The 25,203-nt window shown below is 29.2% G+C and overlaps 2 protein-coding genes and 1 pseudogene across 3 annotated transcripts; 2 read left to right on the top strand and 1 right to left on the bottom strand.

Moving 5' to 3' along the window:
• The first annotated feature begins 10,727 nt into the window (after window positions 1–10,727).
• LOC123210583 lies at window positions 10,728–12,870 on the top strand (annotated as a pseudogene).
• A 4,831-nt stretch (window positions 12,871–17,701) lies between these two features.
• Window positions 17,702–18,962, top strand: LOC123211205. Its single transcript, XM_044629788.1, has one exon. It carries the CDS (start codon window positions 17,882–17,884, stop codon window positions 18,620–18,622), a length of 741 nt encoding a protein of 246 aa, XP_044485723.1. The 5' UTR covers window positions 17,702–17,881; the 3' UTR covers window positions 18,623–18,962.
• Window positions 18,963–19,128: 166 nt separating this feature from the next.
• Window positions 19,129–24,322, bottom strand: LOC123211204 (protein NUCLEAR FUSION DEFECTIVE 4-like). 2 transcript variants are annotated; one of them, XM_044629787.1, is made up of 4 exons: window positions 23,817–24,322; window positions 20,319–21,208; window positions 19,739–19,929; window positions 19,129–19,651 (listed from the first exon to the last, which is right to left on the bottom strand). In XM_044629787.1, the coding sequence occupies exons 1-4, from the start codon at window positions 24,144–24,146 to the stop codon at window positions 19,464–19,466; spliced, it is 1,599 nt and encodes a 532-aa protein (XP_044485722.1). In that variant the 5' UTR covers window positions 24,147–24,322; the 3' UTR covers window positions 19,129–19,463. The 2 variants fall into 2 exon arrangements, with proteins under 2 accessions (XP_044485722.1, XP_044485720.1); XM_044629785.1 differs by having other exon boundaries at window positions 19,129–19,929; window positions 23,817–24,321.
• Between the last annotated feature and the right edge of the window lie 881 nt (window positions 24,323–25,203).

Genomic DNA, 25,203 nt, shown 5'->3' with positions numbered 1-25,203 from the left:
TATAATAATATATATTAAATATATATTTATTTATATAATTAAAATAAATCCATATTATTTTACTTGAAATTGTATTTAGGTTTCAAACTTTAAAAAATTTTAAATTATTTTTCCTGCAACTTAAATTTTGGAACGATAGGTTAGTTTTGTCATTTCATGTCACATCCACTATACTCATGATTTGATATTTAAGGTTAACAAGCTTTTCATGAATAATATCCATTCATTTCTTTTTTTTTTCAACAACTATTTTAAAAAAATTAAATATTTTCAAAAATAAATAAGTAAATTAATTTTTAAAAAATATTTTTTATTAATAAGATTATAAAAATTATTGTTGTATATTTTTTTCCTTCAGAAATACAATCCATTTATTTTTTAAATAAAATTATTATTTTTTTAAATAATAAAAGGATAGTCTATAAAATACGGTTGAATATCGGTCCCACCATGAGTGGACAAAATTAAAATTCAAAATAAATATTTAAAAGTGTATGTTAAATTGCATATGTCGAGAAAATAACTAAGAAAGGACACATGACAGACAGATGTAAAATATTTTCTATAGACAGACACACGAACCAACATAACATAGAAATAAAAAGAAAATGGGATCTCACGCGCTGTTAACTGTACGTGGGACCACTTCTTCTTACAGGTTACAGCAACTTCTGACACAAGAACAAATTGGTCGTGTGATTTATGTCAGAATGGGTCCCACCTTTTGTTTCCTTCTGAAACCAGATCTGATTTGATGGTTACTATGCAACTGCGACTTCTTCCCTATTCTATTTCTTTCTCTTCCTACGGCGCGTCATTCACGCTTTACCAGCCTCTGTTTTTGCTAATTGATAATTTTGTCTTCTTTTATATATATCGTGTTAATGACAATTTTAATTATTAAAATAATATTAATATACAAACTCTTTTTTTAATTAATTTACGTAATTTCAGTGATTGATTCAATTAAATGCTTAGATTTCTTACTTGGATTTTAGAGTTGAATTTGTAAGGGTAAAATTTGTTGACCCTGCCAATTTTGAACAGCTTAAAGTAGAATCTTTGATTTGGGAAAAATAGAGTATTGAGGCTCATTTCAAAGGAGGTTTCTAATAAAATTGAGTTGTACCATATTTGAAAAAAAAAAGAAATAACTTATGATAGTTTTCAATATTCTTCTAGATGTTATATTTATCTTGGTAATGATTATAATTCACCAAAGTTTGAATACAATTTTCCGCGTATGATCTTATTGTAAGAATTAAAACATTAAGTTTATAAATTTCCTTATAGATCAAGATGGACCTCCAAAATTAATTTTATTTGAGTCAAATCAATTATATTAAAAGGTGAAATTTTTAGTTTAATAATTGATTCCACAATCATTTTATTCAATAATAAATTAATAATTTAATATTAAGATATTATAAAAAGAAATTAAATTTATATTTTCAAGCTTGACATTTCATTATTTTATCGCTTAAACTACCATTTAAACTTAATTTAATTAATTTAAAATACACATGTAAAAAGTAATAAGGTGGAATCTAGAAATATCAATGCATATATAATATGATGAAAATAAAGAAGTAACAAATTTGTTAATGAGCTAGACTAGACTTTAATGTTGGCATAAATAACATACACATACATTTTCATTAATTAGTTTTAAGTGGTATGGATGGAGGATCATAGATGGATGCAAATATATAGATAGAGAGATAGAAAAAGAAAGATAATATTATACATAAAATGGAAATGAGTTGGCGGTGGGGAGATTTTTGAAAAAAATAAAAAAGTAGTCCAAGTTAGTTTATTATTTGAAATAAAAAGGGTCAACACATGAATGTTGTGGCTTCAAGTCAGAAAATATCAGGACAAACCATAGTTTACACATAAATTTTGTCACCAACATTAATTTCACAAGGACGAGGGTGCCCATTTAGAAATTATAGCTGGGGACAGTGGGGCAGAAATAGTAATTGAAATTCAATTGGACGATAAGAATTAAGTAATAATAAGTATATATATTTTGTGTATATAAATAAATTTATATTTATATATTATTATATAATTAGATGTTATTTTATTTATAATTTAAAATTATTTAATCATATAATAATATATATTAAATATATATTTATTTATATATTTAAAATATGTATATATAATTTTATTCGAATATATAATATTAATGAATGGCAAATCCAAGTTGAAGAATAATCCTTCGTGTAATTGTCTTTATTTGATTGAAGTTTCTTTTATGATTGGAATTATAATTAAAAAGTTTACACAAATCTTAGGCACCCCTACTCCATTTTTTGCGTAAAAAACCTTTTATCTTTTATTTAAATATTAATAATTAATAATTTTGTCTCGTATCAAATTTTAAAAAATAATATTTTTCTCTTAAGATTTATTTTTTATTATTTAACTATTCCTTACAATACTATCTCAAGCAGTCTCTCTCTCTCGATATTTTCTCTTCCTCTAATAGTCTCTTTTTCCTCGTCTTTCTCTCTTTAACCGGCCGAACAACATGCGTCTAGTGCAACATTCTTAACCATAATATATTTACAATACCTTTAAACGGCAAGCTCATAAAGAAGAAAATTCCATTTCAAAGTAAAAGCAAATTAAATTGTGACAGTAACATTTATGTGAGAATAATTCTTATTTTTAACGCAAAAATTGGTGGATGCTCCTTTAGAATCCAGAAACCTGTAAAGAAAGTATCAATGGAAGTTAAAGCAAAAGCAAACCCTTTTGAGCTCTATTATTATACATGTTGTGAGAGGCACAAAATTAATTAATTATATATGATAAACAATTCTAGTATTTTTATTAAAATATGTTTGCTCATAGTGCCTTCCTACTTTAATCAAAGATTAAAAGACAAGTGTGGATTTGATAATGAGTTAATCATGCTCAAATTGATATTTGGTTCAAATAAATCGAGTTTAAATCTTTAATAAATTTATTATTCATTAAACAAGTTAAATTTAATTTTAAATTAATTATTTTAAATTTAAATTGAATTCAAATTAACTATTATTTAGATTCGATCCGGCTAAAATCTATCCCTAATATAAAAAGTTTAATTTAATTCTCTTTGCTTTGAGTATTACAATAATAAAAGTATTTTAATACCTTTTATTTGAATTACTTCTCAACACACATTTATCTTACAAACTTTTCTTATAAATATCTCAAAAAATTATTAATTTTAATATATTCTATAAAAGATATACTAAAGAAAGCACTTTGGTTTGGTTTTTTATAAGACTAAAATACATTTATAAATAAGATACATAAAATTAATGGTGATGGTAAATTAGGTCGCATCAAATCGATACTCACACGACCTATCCCGTTCACATGGCAAGTTGGTTGGACAAAAATCCAGGGCCTGGGGCATGACCCAATTTCCCATCATGCCCCCCATAGATCCTTAGCAAGGCAACCTGCATATTTTTCCAAGCTAATCCATTTATAATTTTTTAATATTTTTTATTTTAATTAATTTTTATTTTTTTCTATGGATTGTGCCAAACCGATGTACCAACCTTATCTCATAGTCCGCTAACCCCGTGATAATATATAATATTATAACTATCAAGACGATGCATGCAAATCACGCAAGAAAATATATACAAATATGTATTTTCAAATTACATTATTTTAAAAAATAAATATATAATTATGAAATGCATAAATATTTTACTATTATTAGAATTATTTGCTCATATAAAAACAAACCAGAAATAGCATGTCCCAATGAATGAGACTGAGTTTGATTGGTGTTACAAATTATACAATGAATTACTTTTCCTATTAATATTTCTGCCATTTTTAATATGAATTTGTTTGTCCACAATCCATCAACCTCCCAAAGTCAATTTATTATTATTATTATTATTTTATTATTTTAACATTTTGGTCCTTTTCGACTAACCATTGCATGGACCAGTGGTCACAAGATTGACAAAATTATATCTCAAGGTGTAGACGGTGGGCCTTAGAAAAGTTGGTTCACATAGCTTTCTTTCTTTCTTTCTTTATATTGTTGATAACATTCATTTGCTTAAAAAAAAAAAAAAAAAGCAAAATTCATAGTGGTCTTCATTGATCCTTTGGCATAGAAAATTTAATACCCAAGTTTTATTTTGTGAGATTCTTATGGAATATAAATTATATAAAAAGAATTGCAAGTGATTAGATTCTAATTTAATTATGTTTCATGTCTTGAAAGAATTGGACCATTTACTTTTAAATTATCTTCACTACTATTGCTTATTAGAATCAATAATAGACAAAATTTTTAATTAATATTAATAAGTTAATAGAATTAATTTGTATGATTTAATTCTATATAATAAAATGTTTACTTATGAATAGTCTTAACGTGTTTATTTTGTTCAATAAAATTGTAATTTGTCAAATATAGGAGACAAATAAATCAACCCAACATTTCATTTTTCATTATTAATTAGAGAACAATAAAATTATATATATAAATAATGATATGTCACTATATGATTGAATATTGTTTAATCCTTAATTTTTAATTATCTAATCGCATAATGATATGTTATTATTTATATATAAAATTATATATATAACTTTATTTATTTGAGAATTATAAAGTGTTGGATTGACGGAAAGAAACTGTAAAGTGACAGTGATGACATGCCTAATATCTTGAAGAGAATTTCAACACTTTCTCTTTAGTTTTAATTTCTTTTGGGCAAATCCCTTCTTTTTCTCATAGGTTTTCTTGGATAAAGACACTAATATTTTATACATAATTAAATTAAAAAAAGAAAAAGTTGAAGATAATGGGAGGCATTATGGGGAGAGAGCTTTCAAGGGAACTCATAAGAAAATGACTGTTTATCATCTTATGGGGGGTCTCTTTTGATGGCTCAATTTTTAAGAGATTAAAGAGCATCAATATCATACAAAGTTTCAATTGGATGCTCATGTTCTGTCTCTTCCCTGTAGGTGTCAATTAGGTTATTTTCATTTGGTGCAAACCGCAAATCTTCAAAATGCCGCTTGCAATTAATTACATGAAAAATTGTGACTTCACATTTCAAACCATTTTAGGTCATATTTAAACTTTTTCCCATAAAGAAAAAACATTAAACAAAAAATTGCTGGCCCAAATCAATTGTATGTTCCATTTGCAAGAATAAGTATTTTTGTCTTTTCCCATTAAAGATTAGATTAGTTAGATTCTACACTTTAAAAAAAGAAAAAGAAACAATAATCCTTATCATATCTTATTTGGGGTTTTCAACAGTAATACTTAACAGTAATTACTGCCACTGCTTCGTCGAAGCTGCAGTTGTGTACGATTCTGCAGCACAAAATTCCCTCCTCGGCCCTACAAATATTTCAATGTACAAAATAATATGAATATATGAAGTCTCCCACGTGCATTACACGCTAAAAGCAGTAGCGTGGAAGATGAGTGGATGGAAAAAGTACCTTTAGAAAACATATTTCCATAAAAAATTTAAAAAATGGAAGGGTCAAGCCAGCCAGTTCGGTGAGTAGATGCCTATCAAAGTGAAAATATCACGAGATGGTGAGATGAGAAAAGATATTGAGATGACGATAAAGTAGTTGGGTAGAGTCTTGCGGTGGAGTAATGGGAATTATTTTGGTTAATTGTGTGGGAAAGTGACGTGTCAGCCCACCGAATCAATCAAACTTTGACAAAAACCTGCCTTGCCGGGTCATATTTTTATAAGTCATAATATTATATGTATTTATTTTAAATATACATATAAATATATTTAATATATATTATTATATAATTAAATATTAATATAAAATTATTTATTTATATAATAATATATGTAAATATATATTTAAAATAAATATATATAATATTATTTTATAGTCTTATTTTATGAGTATTGTCTTTTTCTCCTGTTTACCATATGCTCAAGACTAAGTGTATCACATAAATACGTTTTAGCTTTTAATAAAATAATTGGTTATTGATTTCGATGTTACCTAAGTTATACATATAATTGGTTATTTATTACTAATTAAGCCAAGCTAGAAATTTTTAACCCCCATTATTCTCATCAAAAATTTTTTTTTGGAAGAAATAAAAAAAATTTCTTAATTATGCTGTCATGAGATTAGTGGCTGTTAGTGGAATTAACCCACATTAATCATCAATTAATTCTGACTTTCAACGGATTTTTTTTTTTCAATTTTATAAGAATAGAAAGTTATTATTTTTCTGAAAAAAGAAAATTAAATACCTTTATTTCACTGATAATTTTTTTCTCTCATCTTTCACAAGTAATATAATTAACTATACAAATAAGTATTAATGCGTCGTTTTTGAATTTATTATATTAACAAATTTAATGATGAGTTTATCGTTTATTAATCTCATCAATCTTTTAATAGCTCTCTTATCATAACTATTAAATGTCATAAATTTTTTTGAGACATTTAAATAAATACAGCACTATCTGGAATTTCCACGTCATTTCACTTTGAGTTTGCTTTCTATTTTCGTTCTTTTCCAATTAAAACAAATCATTTTGTATATTAAACTTTATAAAAATATTATTAACAAAAAATTTCATTTAAATTAGATTTTTTTTCCTGAGTCAAATGAATCATTTTAAATAGTTAAAATCTTGAATTCAATTATTAATTCTAAAGACTTAAATATTAGCTTTTTTACTATTTGAGCTAAAGACAAAAAATATATTATTATCCTTAAATAAGTATTAAAAAAAACTATAGTTGATTTCCTATTTTACTAGGACATTTGATTTGTATAATAATCATGATATTAAAGGATATGACTAATGACTCAAGATTGGCAATAGAAAAAGTAATATAACTCCAACCAATCAAGTTGTTGTCGAAAATGTGAACACGAATGCTTAATTTTAAAGGAAGGGTCTAAGAAAGAAAAAGTTAAATAGTCGAAACTCAATAGTCTTAATTTTGGAGAGTATTGTCTTTCTCATCATCTTGTCTTAGATGATGTCCTTTCAAATATCAATATCATCTTTAAATCGACTAATAATAAAATTATATGTATAATTTTTACACATAATTTTATATATCAATAATAATATATTTTTTATAATTAGATGTTAATTTATCTTTAATTTTTAATTATTTAATAATATAATAATACATTATTATTTATACATATAATATTACTTATTTATAAATATGGAAAAATCTTTTTTAATTATTACTTTCTTTTTAACAAAACAACTAGTTCTATACGTCTTTGATTTCAGTTGCTTCAATTTATACATATAAGTGTTGCTTTCAAAATTTATTCACCACCTAATCTTCCTACTGTTTTTTGTCTTTTCATTGCGTCCAAAAAGTGTTGTCACATACTTACCATAACATCTAAATAATAAATACAATTATTTATGGGTATAAATTATTTTTTTTCAAACTCTTGTATAAGTCAAAGTTAATAAGTTTTGTGTTTGTATCATCTTTACATTGCTCTACACCAAGAAATGTCATTAAGATGTCACCATAAAACAAATATTTTAAGCAAAATATATAATCTTTAAAAAAAAAAAAAAGAACACGGTCTCTTTCTCTTCCACATGGTTGGACTCGACCATTACAAAGTGGTATTTTTTAATGGCCAAAAGACTTATTCTTGTCCAAAGTTTAGTGTAAATGCAAACTTATATCTATTAATTTTTAAAAAATTAAATATTTATTTATTGTTAAATTTTAGTGTCCTTGTAAGTAAAATTAATATTTAAACTTATATTTTAGAATTATTTTTAAATTTTGAAATATTTATTTCTATTCCTTAACCTCATATTTTTTATGATTAAAAATTGACTTTTCATCAAAATTTTTGAGTGAAAAGTAATCAATATGAGTTTGAGTTTTCACCAATATTTATTTCTGATAATACTAAAATAAAAGTTTAAATAAAATTTTTAAGTGATAATTTTACTTTTAATAATAACACAAAAATTTAATAAATAAGTGGATATTTCAATTTTTAAAAGTTAACACATTTGAATTTGAGTTTACACAAAACCTTGGGTGGGAATAAGTTTTTGGCCTTTTTAAATTTATTTAATAAATGAATGAATGACAATAATGAAAAATGTAATTGAATTTTGAAATATATATTATTTATTTATTTATATATTTAAAATAAATACATATAAAATTACTCTTCTATTAGTCCCTACCTCCACATCCATTCATTTATCTAAATAATTCAATTTCTTTATTTTTAAATTTATAATAAATTTGATTCCATTTTACTAGCCTTCCTTCCACGAGGGACCCAAAGAAAAGAATATATTTAATGGGGAGAAAAGGACAAGACCCAAAATTATACCGCCCCTTTTTTTTTCATCAAGTGAAAATTAAATGCTTGAATTAATGATTTTTACAATTCAAAATTAGGAATTTATTCCTAACGCCTTTTTCTGATCATAAATATTGCAATGCAAGTTATACTATCAAACCAAATATCACTTTTCTCAATATATTTTTTTTAAAAAATTATCTGCCGAACTTTCTAATAAAATCTAAGCAGATTTTGAGTGATTGAAAAGCAATCTCACACGTCGCAAATTTCCTATGATATAATAATTTTTGCATATTTTTCAAATTTAGGATTATCGCTGTCACTAAGCAACGACCATTGGGTGGAATTACATTTCTGTCTTACTTTATTTAGAAAATGTTTGGTATAAAGTGAAATTTAATTTAATTTAATTTTGGGTCGTTTTAGGCAAAGGCAGAATAACTTTTCTCTTCTTCTTTTTCTTTCCAAACATAATGTTGAAACTTTACGAGATTCAAGCCCCACGATACGTGAAAAATTCTTCTATTTATTGCAAACTAGAAAATGGATAGTTCCAAAATCCAACGAGCTTTTCACATATAAAGTACGATATGAGTTAAGAATCCAAATTATCACGATATTTTGACTGTGATCTTTCTTAGGTTGACGTGACATGGTTTATGGCGTATTTAGGAGACAAAAGATAGTGAGGTGTGACAGTGATGGAGAGCTTTTCTATTTTTTATTATTTATTTATCTATTTTTGTATATTATTTATTTTTTTCTCTTATTATTTTATTGAATTCCACTATAATGGAACCTTTCAAATTCATTTAAAAATGGGCTGCAGTATATTACTATTATAATTAGTAAGTGTTCATGGTTTTAAATAAACTTAAACATATGATTAACAAAAATTAAAGTTTGGGAAAGGATAATATTTAAACCAAAAATTAAAAAAAAAATCAAATATTGATGTAGGCCCCAACTAGAAATTTTGGAAAATTCAAAATAAGTGTAATTGACGTTTAAAAGCTGCCCTCCTGCCTGGCCACCTCAATTTTGACCTTAAATTAAACGCCTATCCCGCCGACACGGTTTAAAAGTAATTAACCCCAATTAAAATTTGTAATTACGAATAAGTCATTTATTTGTAATTTTATTTTTTAAAAAATTCTTGAAAATGTTTTTATGAAGTGGTGGTAAGGGTTTGTTGTTTATATTAATGAGTTGAATGGAATAATGAAAGCAGAAGGTGTTTGGGGAAGTGGGCACGAGGAATTTAATATTTGATTTGTTTTATTATATGAACGAAGGTAAATTTTTCAAATAAAAAAATAAATAGGTTCCCTTCATGTTGACATCAAACACCAGCTGGGTCTGGGTGTAATTGTCTGCTCAGCCTTTCAATTCAATATTTACAAACGTAATAAAGATTCAAATCCAGACTTTCATATTTGGTATCTAGTAATTATTAAAGTGAAAATTAGTATACGAATTCGGCAATGTACTATAGATAACGATAGTCATGAAATGTAAGTATTTCAAACCTTTTGTTATTTTGCTTTAGAATTTAATTAATAAATATTTTACTTCTTTAGTTTAACTTCTCTCAGTTTGGCATTTTCTGTTTGTTTTCCTTCATAAAAACATTTCTGTAAAATAATTTCCTCATGCATGATTCAATTAGAATTAGGCCCTTTTTGGGCCCAATATCGTTAACCCTTTCTCTCTTGGTTTTCTTTTCTCTACAAAACATGTGAAAGCAATATAAGTGGATTTGAAAAAAAATCTATATATAGTTAAAGTTTGGTTCAAATTCATGATAATTAATCTGAAAATTGAGTTTGGGTAGTATGATAAACGATATGGTTGTTGGAAAGACCTTAAGTGTGAACAAAAAAAGTTAAAAAATTTTCAAAGAAAATAAAATTTTTTTGAAAACGATATATCTATTAACGGCTCGTATAAATCAAATATTGAGTTAATTTAAGTTTGTTTGAATTAGAGTAATATTATGTATACATATTTTTATATATTATTTAAATATATAAATTATGTGTTATCATATAATTGAGTATTACTTTATTTTTAATTAAAAATTATTTACTTATATTATGATATATAATTTGTATGTTGAACACAAAAATTAGTATTCTAAAGCAACTGAAAATTCCATGGCAAATAAAAAAAAAAATTACAATACCTCTACCACAAAGCTCTTCGAAAGTTTTTCTATATTTGATTTAATAAAATATAAAAACCCCACTTTCTAAATTTAAAAACTCAGAATAATAATAATAATAATCTTCTACGATTCTCCAAAATCTACGTAAAATCTCATATTATTTTATAAAATCCAATTATCTTTAAATAGAAAAACCATAAATCCACGTCTGAAAATAAATCCTCCCATAAGAGAACCTGACTTCCTACAAAAAAAAGTTTCCCTCCCGCTCTGTTGTTGAACCAGAGAAAAGCCACGAACGAAGACAAAGCAAAAACATCGTCAAGGACAAACAGTCGACCCTGAGATCTAGGGTTCTTCCTCTCAATTCAATCCCCTCGTGGTTTTTGTAAGCCTTTGATCTTCTTTACCCACATTTGTTTTGTTTTGTTTCCTTTTTTATTTTAGATATTTGTTTCTTTGTATTTTTTCTTGCAATAATGGATAGTAATTATTCAGCTCTTTCCAAGAATGCTTACGTAGAGTTACAAGTACATAATAGTTCCCAAATCAACGATCCTCCCAAAAAACCCACATCAGAATGTCTTCTTTTGGTGATGAAAAAGGATTTGAATTGAAGAATGCCAATGATCATACTGCCTCAGTTGAAGGTCTTGGTGATGATGTAGGTGTTTACCCCCTTAATCATGATCAAAACAATGATGGGATGTATGGCGCTGTTTTCAATTTAACCACCACTGTTATTGGTGCTGGGATAATGGCCCTGCCCGCTACTATGAAGGTTCTTGGATTGACTTTTGGGTTTCTGTTGATAATCTTAATGGGCATTTTGTCTGAAATTACTGTCGAATTGTTAGTGAGGTATTCCATTTATTGTAAGGCGTCGTCCTATGGGGAAGTTGTGCAATTTGCATTGGGTAGACCGGCTAGGGTGTTGTCTGAGATTTTTATAATTTTAAATAATGCTGGTATTTTGGTGGTGTATTTGATCATTTTGGGTGATGTTATGGCCGGTTCACCGCATCACATTGGAGTTTTCGATCAATGGTTAGGGAAAGGGATGTGGGATCATAGGAAATGGTTGGTTCTTGTTGTTCTGGTGGTTTTTCTTGCACCGCTATGTGTGTTGGATAGGATTGATTCTTTGAGCGTGACTTCAGCTGCTTCAGTGGCCCTCGCTGTGGTGTTTGTTGTGGTATGTGTTACAGTTGCGTTTATTAAGCTTGTTGAAGGAACTATTGAGCGTCCGAGGATGAGTCCTGATCTTGGGTCAAAGACTGCAATTTTGAATTTGCTTGTGGTGATTCCAGTTATGGCAAATGCATATGTCTGCCATTTTAATGTACAACCTGTCTATAATGAGCTTAAAGGGCGATCACCTCAGAAGATGAACCAGGTGGGGAGAATTACAACTATCCTTTGCATTGCGGTTTATTCATTAACTGCCATATCAGGGTATTTACTTTTTGGGAAGGACACTGAGCCTGATGTGCTGACCAATTTTGACAAGAACCTTGGAATCCCTTACAGCTCTGCTTTGGACTATATCGTCCGGGTTGGATACATTCTTCATTTGATTCTTGTTTTCCCTGTTATTCATTTCTCGTTAAGACAGACTGTAGATGCTTTGGTGTTTGAGGGATCAGCTCCACTGATAGTGAGTAAGAAGAGGTCATTGACTTTAACAATGGTTCTATTGGTGTGCATTTACTTAGCTTCTATCATAATTCCCAACATTTGGACCGCTTTTAAGTTTACAGGGGCAACAACAGCAGTGTCATTAGGCTTTATATTCCCATCTCTTGTGGCTTTAAGGTTAAGTCAGCAAGGAGAGGCTTTAAGCGATGTGGAGAGGTTCATGTCGTGGTTGATGTTAGCATTGGGCATTGTAGTAAGCATTGTTGGAGTTATTGGCAACATATATACCCTTTAGAAAGTCTGATTGATTCTCTTCTTAGTTATTAGTCATGATGTTTTGTTATGTATTAATCTAGTGAATTTTATACGGTCAGAGGGTGGAAATAGCCTTTATATTTTTCTGATTCCAACATGAAAATGTAAATAGATGCCAAGTTTGCTGAGAAGTGAAAAAGAAAAGCAGGAAATTGCAGAGAGGTTGCTCAGGATATAGATATAATGTGTATAATACACTCTTCTTCATGGGAGGTTGCTCTATTAAGTTGACACACCATAGGAGGAATGTTTTGGGAGAATACTTCTATGGAAGCATCATAGATGGATGCAAGTTAATGAAAAATTAACATATTGATAGGTTTTCACAGGAACACTGTAATACCTGTATTAGTGCAGGAACAACATTGTTGTTGAAATGAATACATTCATCATTATATATTTTGTTTAACAAGCTTATGTCATTTACTTGGATAAAGGTTTTAATTGTGATACTTGCTTTTTGATGCACATTGAGTTTTGGAAATCTTATTTGCCTCTTTTGAGGGTTGTCTAGACTAGGCCATGGGACTCATGGAACACTGATGAATTTTCTTTGAGGGGTGTGGTGTAAGCCAAAATTGGTTATATACAACCCTTCATATTGGTTATCTTTTATATATATATATATATATATCAGGTCTGTTACTTCAAGCGCATTCAGATTTAAATTATATAGAGAACGTTTATGACATCAAAAGCCAAAAGTATTAGAGCTGTAGACATTAATTCACTGCGGTGATGCGATAGTATGATGTAAGGTTGTTAGCCAATGAATTTGCTCTGTTTTGACCGGTTTGAAATTTTCTACACTTTTACGAGTGATAATTTTGATGTGATTTATTAACGTCCATCGTATCCACTGTAGCATTGGCATATATTTTTAGTGCAAGTGGGTATATTTTTAATTATAAGTGGTCAAACTTATATCTAAAAATAATCGATATAATTATGTGTATAAAAAGTTGGATGACAACAAAATTTAAATCGTAGAATTGAGTAGTTATATGTATTTTTGAAAACCTCAAAACCATGATATTGAAGATGAATAAATAAGCATAGACAGACTTTGACACTTGTAATTTAATAATTGAGTTTCTTTTTTTCTTTCATGAATGAATTATTTTATTTTTTTATCATGTTACCATTGTTTTTCTTCACCATAAATTTTCAACAAAAATTTAGAAGTATTGCTTTTATTTTGGATTAATTTAAAAATAATTATGAATTAAGAATTTTAATTTATAAACGACTTTGAAAATTTTAATAGGAATACTAATTAAAGACCCATAAAATTATAATTTAATGAATTTTGAATTATACCTTGACTCTTCAATTCTAGTGGGTTGGCTTAGACCATTAGGGCTTCCATTTGATAGACTTAGATATAATGGATCGCACTGAAATTGACATGACATAGTTTATTATTGTATTGAATGAGATTAATTTTTATGTTACGTTTTTTAACTAAAGATAGAAAATGAGAATTTTTTTTCTTAGTATATTCAAATACGATCTATTCTCGTATTGAATGAGATTAATCTTTATATTACATTTTTTAATTAAGGATCGAAAATGAGAATCTTATTCCCTAGCATATTCGCTCTAATCTAATGTGAAGTGTGGTAAGTGAAATTGAAGAAGGTTGTTCATCAAAGAAGCATATGAAAAATTCAATATATGATCAACGATAATTGATTGATTAGAGAATTGGCCAAATTAATTTAGAATGAAAGGAAGAAATTAAGGGTACGATTACATTAATGGTCTAATTGAACAACTGTCTTATTGGTCCACATAAGTAGAATATTTAAAGTCTAATTGAATTCTTCAAATTTCCCATGATGTTGATGCATCTTCTTTTTGACAAAACCAAAAAAGTTCTAAAAGGAGACTAATTGATCAATATAATTATATAGAGTGTTTTTAAACTTTAAATTTGCCTTAGATGGAATTAAATACAATTATTTGTATTTGCTAAGACCAAAAAAAAAGAACAATTAGTTGATTGAAAGGTGGGTAATTATGAAATTAATTAATTAGATAAACACATCTCACCTCATGCGCATGCAAAATCATAATTTGTTAACCCACTTCATATTGTTTAAAGGTGATGAGATAATCATAATTAATTAAATCCCTTAATTAATAATTTAGATAACAAGTAACATCAGGAACAAACTTGCTGCATTATTGAAATACCCCACACTCAACATAACAACAAAAAGCCTTGTAGTAGGTGTCCAAAATTGCATGGTGCTTCATCACTTAATCATCTCGTATCGGGATCTTAAATTAGATTATGTTGGATAAAATATCTTTATTTTAAAATTTATTTATGTGAATGATTGACATTACTTTCAAAATCGTAAAAATACAAAATTTTTTTTTTTTGTTTGGACTAAAATTTGTGAAGTTTTTTTATTTGATGAAAAAAATTTTTATTTTACGTTTACAACAAAGTCCGACACACTAACTCTTTTTTAGGTATGATTAATATTTGTTATATTCTTTTCTTCAATTTTTATTATTATAAAAATTTTGATAAACTTTTAAGAAAAGTCGATGCTAGTTTATATTAATAGTGAGAGAGAAAATTATATCAATCTCTAATTTTGGTCTATTATCTTTATTTATTTAATAAGATAAACATAAGTTTTTGTTTTTTTTCAAATATTTTTTACTTAAGAAAAACCAAAAAAAGTAATAAAGAAAAGATTAGATTAATAAAACATCAAATAATTTAAAAAATTTCCTTATGTCGTAAGCAAAATAGATAAAAGTGAAACTAGGAAAGTAACAAAATTATACCGCAATCTTTGGATTGAAATAAATAAAGTAAATTTCCTAATATTTGTTTGTATCCAAAGTGCCAAAATAAATTTGTTTTACTTAATAAAAAGAGAGAAAGAATGAATAAACGTAGATTCACATTCACATGGAAATAGTAATGTGAGGCCGTGAAGAAGAAAGTGTTTGAGTCTAAAACGTAATTGATTGGATTGCATGTGAATACTGGCCTATTGGGACAAAAACAAGACACTTTAGACTAGTGCATTTTCAGACAATACTTAGTGTCTTCACTGTCACCAATTTGGTCGAAACGTGTTCTCAATTGTTAATGAGCTTCATGTTTTCTTTATTATTTTCGTGGGTTCATTCCATTTTCCCTCAATGAGATTTCTAGAATAAACTTCGTATGTTACGTTAAAAAAAAAGTATTAAGTACAACCCTGATTAGGGTTTTTGATAATTTAATTTTATATATACTAAGCGATTTTATACGAGGAAAATGAAATAAACTCTTTAATTAAGAGATAAATCTAGTAAATTAATTGAAATTTGTAATTTTAATTTATTTGGAGGAGTGATTAATTACTGGATTAGTGATAGTAAGACATATATGATTAAGAAATGTCTTCACTCTAAGGAGGCTACGCTTTGATTTGATAATTGGGAAATCTTTTAATTGATCATTATGTTTCCTTGAGATTTAACCAAAAGCTTAATCAATCTACAACATCATTAACAATCTGACCCGCAAACTTGCATGGTTTGCTTTTATTATTTTATCTAAATTAATAAGTACCAATTAATTAATAATTATAATTATATTATAGCATAAAAAATAATTTAAATTTTTTTACTAAAGGTAGATACAAACCCCGTGCTTTCTCTTTTGTGGTCTATAAAGTAATGGGTGATTTTGATAACTTATTAAGTGATTTTGATAATTAATTAGAATTAATTAATGGGAACAGTTGAACCGTTAAACTAATTGGAGTTTTCTTTTGTGTGTATCGACTAATTAAAAAATATTAATTGAAATTAAGTAATATCAAATGATAATTGTTAAAAAAATAATCTAATTATATATTTGAGATTAGTTAAATTGATAAAATATTAAAAATTAAAAAAAAATTAATTTAAATTTTGTTATAACTATAAAATTTTAATTTGAATTAGTTACTTAAAAAAATAGATTGGCATAACATATATTTTGTTATTCTTTATATTTTTTGAAAATCATACAATATATTTGATTTTATTTGTTTGTTTAAAATATCTTATTTAAGAAAATAAAAAATTATCTATTTGTTGATGAAAAGTGAGACCAGTGTGTCAACTATTTTCCACTTAAATTTTAATACAAAAATAAATATACATTTATAAAATTTTAAAAACTTAAATATTTATTTATAATCTAATTTTTATTAAAAATCTCAATTAGAGTTAGAGATAAAATCAACATTTACTAAAAAATTAAAATTTTATCATTTTTTTTAGGTTTAAAAATCACATAATTTCTCTTTCATATAAAATTTTCAAGTTTTGAAAAGTGACAATTTTATTTTTAAATTCTTAAGTTTTCTTTTCTCTCTTTTTTATGATAACAACTATTTGAAGACAAAATAAAAAACCGATGACTTTTTTAAACAGGTGAATCTTCATCTTTATCAACGAAAAAAATATTATTTTTTTGTTTTTATATTTGTTTTTATATTAAAACTTGACAGAGTAACACTTATCTACCATTAAAAATTATTATAAGTTAAATAGTGATGGCATACTACACCTAATTAATTAAATAAACATTAACAAAAGAAAGTTTGAAGTCAAAAACCATATTATTATTATTATTTTTTTTCTCCAAGCCGACCAAATTAAAGTACTACTTTTCAGTATAGAGCAAAACCAAAACGTCTTTGAAACTTTTAGACTATGATGTATAAATAAAATAAAATCATATAATTCCTTTGGTGGCAATGATTTTAGCCAGTTGCTTTCAATATATATGACCAAAAATTAAAGCCATTGCCTTAAGTGAGATTTGTTTTCAGTTGACTCCCAAGTCCCAACAGCCACAGCCTTAGGCTTCACGCACGAAAACACAACTTAAGTGAGTGAGTGGTCGTCCCTACACGCTTTACTATAGCTTACTCTTTTTTGCCATGGCGTGATTGATGGCAAACCAAACAAAATGCTATACAATTAATTCATTTTCACGACGCTCCTTTGAGTGGAGTTTTGTTTGTGTTATGTTTATCTGTTTTGTTTTACCCCAGGAACCCACTCCACACGCTATGCTGCTTTCTTTTTCATTAGTCATTCTCAAATTTTCAACCACCTTATTAGTATTCAATTTGAAGACATCAAAACTCTGAACATGCCATTTGAACGCCTTCCTGCCACTTCATGCCTCTATCATCACACGTGGCACATCATTAATACCCTCTTGTGTATTACCCATTTCTTAGTTATTTTTTTACCCATTTCTTCTCCTCATAGTTCATGTATTGTATGTATATATCTTAAAATGTATATTTTATGTATATGTGCGTCTGTGCGCATATAAATCTCAAGCCTTGAAAGAGATTACAGAGAGCCACATTCAATTCAAGTCATTCAGAATGATGGATTGGTATTCATGGCTATCAAAGAGTGGCCTTGAGCCATCTCTTGTGTATGAGTATGCCCTTGCTTTTGCACATAATGAACTTGAGGAAGAAGACATAGCATACTTCAACCACGAGTTTCTTCAAAGCATGGGAATCTCCATAGCCAAACACAGACTGGAAATTCTCAAGCTTGCAAGAAAAGAGAAAGGAGCCACAACTCCAAGACCAGTTTCAAGGCTTCTTTTTGCAATCAAGAGGACAAAAAGAAGTCTTGCCAAATATTTGAGAACTTGGGTTCATGGTGAAGAGTCGTCATCATCATCATCCTCAGCTCTTGTTGTTGTTCCAAGGCATCCTGGTTATGCCACAAAATGGAGAGGTGCCATGTTGAAGAGGAACAAGAAGTTGGTCATGGCTAAACAAGGGAGATTGTTGCTCACCAATGGAAGCCCCATGGTGATCTCTGGACCTCGGAGAATTGATAGTTTTTCAAGTCCAGTGGTTCTTGATTACCAGAAGGAAGAGAAATTTGATGCTGATGATGATGGATATTGGTCAACTGGTGTCGAAGAAATCAGATGGGATACCTTGTTTCAAGATCTCAAACCACATAAAAGGTTGTCTTCATTTTTCGTTTTTTCCTGCAATTTGATTCAATCACTTTCTCTTAATTTTGTGACAAGTTTCAAAATTTCAGAAGCCAAATTAAGGAAAGTAAATGCAAATATTTTTCCTTCTAAATTGCAATGGTGAGAGATGGGATTTTAGGTTCTTCCACCAGCTGTTTGTCAAAGTAGAGTTATTTGATCTCTTTTTTTCTTTTTATTCAGTGGTGGGTCAAGTTAAGCCAGGCTTTACCATCTGTTTCAGTAATCAGACTGTCTACTACTTTTTGTATGTTCTATTTTTCTCTCTTTAATAGACAAGAATGCTCTAGTATTCAGTGTCCAGCTTGTTGAGGAGAGAATTATTGTATTAGGTTTATGCAAATATGTAACAATCGGGTACTTGGAAAATTGTACTGGTATAGCTGTTCATATGAAGTTGAATTATGAATGATTAGTGAATGAATCCATTTTCCTTTCTTTTGCAATACGGAAATTGAAGTATGAAAACCTTTATTTACTTTGTTATTCCAGCAGCCAAAGATTTTGACCAAAAATAAAAAGCATAAAGATGCAGTTCACTTTATGCACTATACATTTGACTGGAGCTAACTAATCTATCTGAACCAAGAAGTGAAGAAACTAACGCTAGAATAATGATAAAGGGAAGCTCAAATTTATTGACTAATCACAGAGAGTTCTCAATATTACAAATGTTCCTTGATCAGAACCAGGCATTCACCTGATTAAAATACAGCATCTTCAGGTACGATTATAGAAGAAATACAGCATTCCTTACGGGCTAATACATCATCTTTCGCTATATATCTTGAAGCTTGACAATTGTTTTAAGAAGTTACAACAACTTACAAGTATTCAAGCTCAGGCAAAATTGTACTATACATAATGTAGCTATGTATATGGCTAATGCAGGCACTTCCAACAAAATGCCCATGCCTCTATTTGATGATAAAAATAACTAGCAATAATCAATGGCCTGAAGTTTGAGGCAGACGAAAAGAACCCCCACCATACAGCATTTGGTAAACTGGTCGTATTCGAATGGTCAAAATTGTGCTCAAGATGGTTCCTAGTCCACAGACGCCGGCTAGAATCAGGAAGGTGAGCCTGAAGCACTCAGCACCTAAGCAGGTCGAACTTCCTTGCCTGGATGCTTCTGCATCATAAATATAAGCAGCAAGAATGGCGGAGAAAAGAAGTGCACCAATTGGATTTCCCAGCAGAATAAAGTTATAAATTATACCAAAATGTTTCAAGCCGAAAAGCTCTGAGGCCGTTGGAACCATCAAAGAGTATATAATTCCGTAGCAGAGTCCAAGCAGTGCAGTTGCAGCATACAGAGTACCATTGAGAGCTGATGCATACAGGAGGAATGTGAGGACCATGATTAAGTGCGTGATTGTAATCCAAACTGTCCGTGGAATTGTGTTAGATCTGCATTTAACATGATTTCAGATAGAATTGGAAAAAGCTCTTCCAATGCAGTGAGAATATCATATCTAACAATGAGTACAAAAGGTTCAAAAAATGTTTTGAAAGGAAAAGGCCGGAAGTAGAAACATGAGAAACTCAAGAAACCAGTTCTGTGGCACAATTCTAAATCGTTTTTCAAGAAACATTTAAATGAAAGAAATCCCTATACAGAGAGAGAGAGAGAAGAATAAAGGAAACAGTATCCAAATAAAACATGGAGCATAAGAGTTTCAAACAGTAACAAGTTCAGATCATGTTAGGTATGCTAAAAGAAAATTCCAGTCCCGGTTTTAATATTTCAATGCATTTCATTGAAGTGCGTTCTTAAATCAAAGCAAATGAGTAATGACCTGACAAAGTGTTCAGAAACAGCACCCGAGCCAAGACGTCCAGCAAAATTACACAAGCTGAAGACACACAACAATGTTGTAGTATCATCGACTCCCAATGCAATACCGATTTGAGCCAAATTGTTGAGAACTGTAACTCCAGATCCAACCCCAAGAAAGTATACAACCCAAAGAAGCCAGAAATCAGCCTTGATAAATGCTTCATGTAACTTAAAATCCTCCCCCCTCCTTGGTCTCCGTTTCTTCTTCACTGCTCCCTCTCCAACAGCAAGTAGTGTCTCAATATCTGAGACATCATCCTCAGTATCAAGGGATGTAGCAGATGAAGATGGTGTCAACAAAGGATCTGTCTGGGTTGAATCACCCCCTTGTCGAACCAAATCATCTGAAGAACCAGCTGGTGTAGATTTATTGGTGTTAACAGGGAAAAAGGTCATTTTGATAGGAATCCCAAGGGGAGACATCATAATGACAACCATTATGGCAATTAATATGTATGAAACAGTCTCGCTCAGAGAAACCACATCACTTGTTATTGAAATTACAGTGACATAGATGGCAAAAATAACGCTTGCTGCTTGGGTAAAAATAAAATGGGCATGCACTGAAGAATCTTCTCCAGAAGCTGGTGTGCAAGCCCGGATTAAATACATCATAACCAAACATATAACAGGAATTCCAAGTGTCAGGAACAGTAAAAGTCTTGTTGCAGATTCTTTAAGTACCATACTGTACAATGCAGTATAAACTGCAGCACTAATCCCAACATAACCTTTGAGGATACCAGCAACAGTGCCCCTACTAAGGGGGAAATTCCTCATGTTTGTTACTAGCACTGCTGTCCCAAACCATGCATTGCTGTTAGTGCCAATAACGAGTGCAAGAAATAACTGCCATTTTATTGAATAATGCAAAGTATAAGTATGTAAACCAGAATCGATAGAATCAAACAAGAACCCATCCTACTAGAATGCCTCAAAACAAAAGGGTCATGAGAAAAAAGTTTACATTTCTATTGACCTAATGCTCACTTACAAATATAGATCTCTATTTTTGCCAACATGCAATTAATTTCATATCATCTCAAGATTTTGGCAGATAAATTGACATCACTTAAGTCCAATAGATGGAAATACAAGAAGGAAAAAGCCCATTATGATGAATTATGATATACCTTGGAACATATTTTTTGTGTGTGTGTGTATCTGCATAAAGGTTAATTTCATAAACTTGTTCCACTCTGCACATAAACCAAGCCATCTCATACTCCCAGTTCCATCAAAGAACAAAGAAATTATTTGAGAAATATTTCTTTTTTATTTGTTTAAATAATGCTCTCTCAAAACCTGGATATTCTATGGTACGCATGCAGAGTACACAATAAGTAATGAGAAAAAAGAAACACAGACTAATCCCACAAAATTTCCTCCCTTGATCCCAGTTTTAGTTCCACACCCATCTAATCTCAGGCAGTGGGTAAGTTGGAAAGAACAAGCACCCTTAGTGGTCTGACAAGACAAAGTTTGGCATAATATAACCAAATCATTCTATTCAAAAGGAAAATACATCAGATCTTTTTGTTAAAGAAAAGAGAAGTAAGAAATATCACATCTTAACTATTAGTTTCATCAAAGGATTGGAGAAATTCCAAAAACACGTTCTTTTGATTATAACTTGAACAATATGTGATGTGGATAAAATAAAGCTTTGCTCTCTGTACAAGTGTCAGTATATATATCAACACAAAATAATCCTATTGATGTTCACAATGTTCATCAAAGGAAAGATTAAAGCATTACAGGATCAAAAACATTAAGATATTTCAGCAACTGGCTTATCATTCTTACAGCACATCAGAATTGCATTTCATCATATGAAAACTTCCAGAGCATTAATTTCTATGTTTTGACCTTTCCCCTGATTGAGCAAGGCAAATCATTATATGTCATAATAGTAGTCAATGTATCCTCACAACTTCAAAGAATATGGCTTACAAGGTATAAAAGGAAATTTCCAATGCCTTTGATGGATGGCCCCAAATCATTAAATTGCAAGAATTATGCAGACTCCCACCAAATTATTTTCTGCAGGACCTTCAGATGACGCCACAAATTTCATATAGTTGCTTTGAATCAGAAACAATATGTGTGCTTCTACATTTTATATATTCACATTATATTGCAGAATGGCTTGCATCCTCCTGACCAGCACTGGTCACCAACAAAATAAAGAAGCATTCACTTCATTGGAGTAATGTCTAAATTGACTGGTTTATCTTGTCAACCAACTCATTGCACAATTTTGCAAACGTCTATCCTCCTGACAAAGTTAATTCTAAAAACCTTCAGAATGAGTTAATATCTCCTCAAGAAATTTATACCAAGACTAAGAAATTTCATTTCCTCTCCAGAAACTTATTTTGGTTCAAAATACCATCTATTGCCAGAAACATTCAGCTTGACACTTATACAGGTTTTAGTTTTCTTTCAAGACAGTAGATTTAATACTCAGGAACCAAATGACAAGATGGAAACAGACACGATTGTTATGTTCAAGAAGGAAAAAAAAATTCAAGTGTGGGCTCAAAACTGGAAAAACAAACAAGCGTGACACTGTCTAGATATTTTACCAACATTTACAAAGACTTTATATTAAGTTGGACGCCTATTCTTAAAGGAACCTTATGACAAAATTTTAAATCAGCAGATGTGATGTATTTTTCCTCCTTTCTTAAACTTTTATATACAAATTTAAGCAAGCAGCAAGTCCGCAACAAGCAATTTTGTCTCACTAGCATACCTATTTAATCTCAAGATTAAGTTTCTCGTATTTCACTGCTTCAGAACATAGAAAGCCTATATATTTGACTTGAAATGTGAAATCAATCATCACTATGACCTAGTTGAGAAATAACCTATATCCTATATGGTGATTGTCCCATTTCAGAAGTTTATACCAAAATTTCTACAATCAAACTTGCAACAAGTTCCCAAAGAAATTTCATTTTCCAATCAGCAAGATGAAAATAAATTCACAGTCAGTACCAGACTATCGAAATCCTTGAGCTGGTACTAACCATCAAGCAATAACTGTAGTCATTAAACACCAATAATTGAAGTCACCAAAAAATGCCTCAAAACTCAAAAGCAATTTAAACCCATCAAGCAATAATACCCAGCGATCAATCACCAAATATGGAAAAAAAATCAATAAAACATGAAAATAAACTACAATCAAGGACACATGCAATATCCAGGTAACCAACTTCCCAATTCAGCTCAAAAAACATCCATCACAATTCTCAGTTAAAAAAAAAGGTGAAATTTTAAACCCATTAGGCAAATCAAACTCAAAGTTCAACCTCCTTTCAAATCCAACTCTCTACACTATTTTCAAGCAACCAAACTTAAACAAACAACTTTGTCCATCAACGAGAAAACAAAATTCCCACATAATCAGAAACAGAAATTTTATGTCAAAAGAAAAAAAAAACCTTACCAGCCAGTAAGGCATGCCACTGACAGTCTGACTAACTGCAAGCCAAAGAACACCATAACCCAAGAAACAAAACACAACACCAACCAGAAGAACAGCCCAAGGTGGGAACTTGTTGCAAGCTATCCCAGGAAGCAGCCCCACATTCTCACCAATATCATTCGCCACCCCCAAGATTGTAACTTGTTGCTGATTAAACCCCATCACAGATTTCAATTTAGAAGAGTACAAAGGGAAGTTGTAAGCATTCCCAGCCGACATTTCCACCCACACAGCGGCCGCTAAGCCCACCCACGGCGGCCGGCTCCCGCTCTTGAGCGCTTGCTTTTTCATTCTAGTTGTTGTTGTTTCACGTTTGAATAGAAGAAGTTTTGGGAGAAAACGAATAAAGAGTTGAAGAGTGATGGAAATTATGAAGGGACGAGGTGGTCAGTGATGGTAGACGTTATGTGTACGTAAGAGTGATGGAAATTATGAAGTGACGAGGCGGTCGGTGATGGTAGAGTCGGAGAGTGATAACTGAAGTCCACGAAAATATGCGTGGTTATATAAGCATATATTATTTTATATTTAATGTAAAATTATTTAATTATATAATAAAATATTATTTATATATTTAAATTATTTATTAAAAATATGTATATATAATTTTATTATTGTAATATTACTTTTTTAAATAAAATTATTTATATTTATTTTAAATATATAAATAAGAATATATATTTATATATACTTATTATATAATTTAATAATTTTTTAGAATATATATATATATATATGGTGAAATTTAAATTAAAATCCCATTAAGACTGTTTTGTTTCATCAAATTTTATGGAAGGGAATGAGTACCTTATGATGTAGAGAAGATTTATGAAGATTCTAAAAAATTTAAATAAATAATTGACATGGATGCTATTTTCAACATGTAAATAGAAAGGTCAAATGATTCTTTCTTATCTAAAAAATGGATAAAAAATTAATGGTTGCCACTCTTCAAATTAAAAAACAAAACCTTTAAAAAATGACGATTAATTGATGTTTTGTTTACTATATTCCCTTTTATTCTTTTTCTTCTTCATAAATTTTTTCGTAATTACTAGTAAATAATATTATGAAATTTTCATTTGTAACTATTAACCCGAGGATAAATCAAAGCTGACAAAACTTTATGCTTTTGAATTTTTTTGATTAAGTGCGCGAGGAGAATGGATTGGATAAAGAGGATATTGAAATAAAAAGGGTATAATTTAACCATAAAGATGCAATTTTGACCATTCATAAGATTAATAGGGTAAAATATTAATTAATAAAATTATGTATATTTATTTTATGTATATAAATTAATATATATTATATTAAATAATTTTAAATTAATTATAAAATAATATTT

This window comes from Mangifera indica, chromosome 3, assembly GCF_011075055.1.
Source record: "Mangifera indica cultivar Alphonso chromosome 3, CATAS_Mindica_2.1, whole genome shotgun sequence".
Classification (NCBI taxonomy): domain Eukaryota; kingdom Viridiplantae; phylum Streptophyta; class Magnoliopsida; order Sapindales; family Anacardiaceae; genus Mangifera; species Mangifera indica.
Note: the sequence above shows the minus strand (reverse complement) of the source record. Positions and strands in the feature narration are given on the sequence as shown.

Coding starts and splice junctions, on each gene's coding strand:
- LOC123211205 (XM_044629788.1), top strand. CDS start 17,882: ATGATGGATTGGTATTCATGGCTATCAAAGAGTGGCCTTGAGCCATCT.
- LOC123211204 (XM_044629785.1), bottom strand. CDS start 24,146: ATGAAAAAGCAAGCGCTCAAGAGCGGGAGCCGGCCGCCGTGGGTGGGC. Junction 21,209..23,816: donor GTGGCATGCCTTACTGGCTG/GTAAGGTTTTTT, acceptor ATAAAATGGCAG/TTATTTCTTGCACTCGTTAT. Junction 19,930..20,318: donor GTTTCTGAACACTTTGTCAG/GTCATTACTCAT, acceptor TGTTAAATGCAG/ATCTAACACAATTCCACGGA.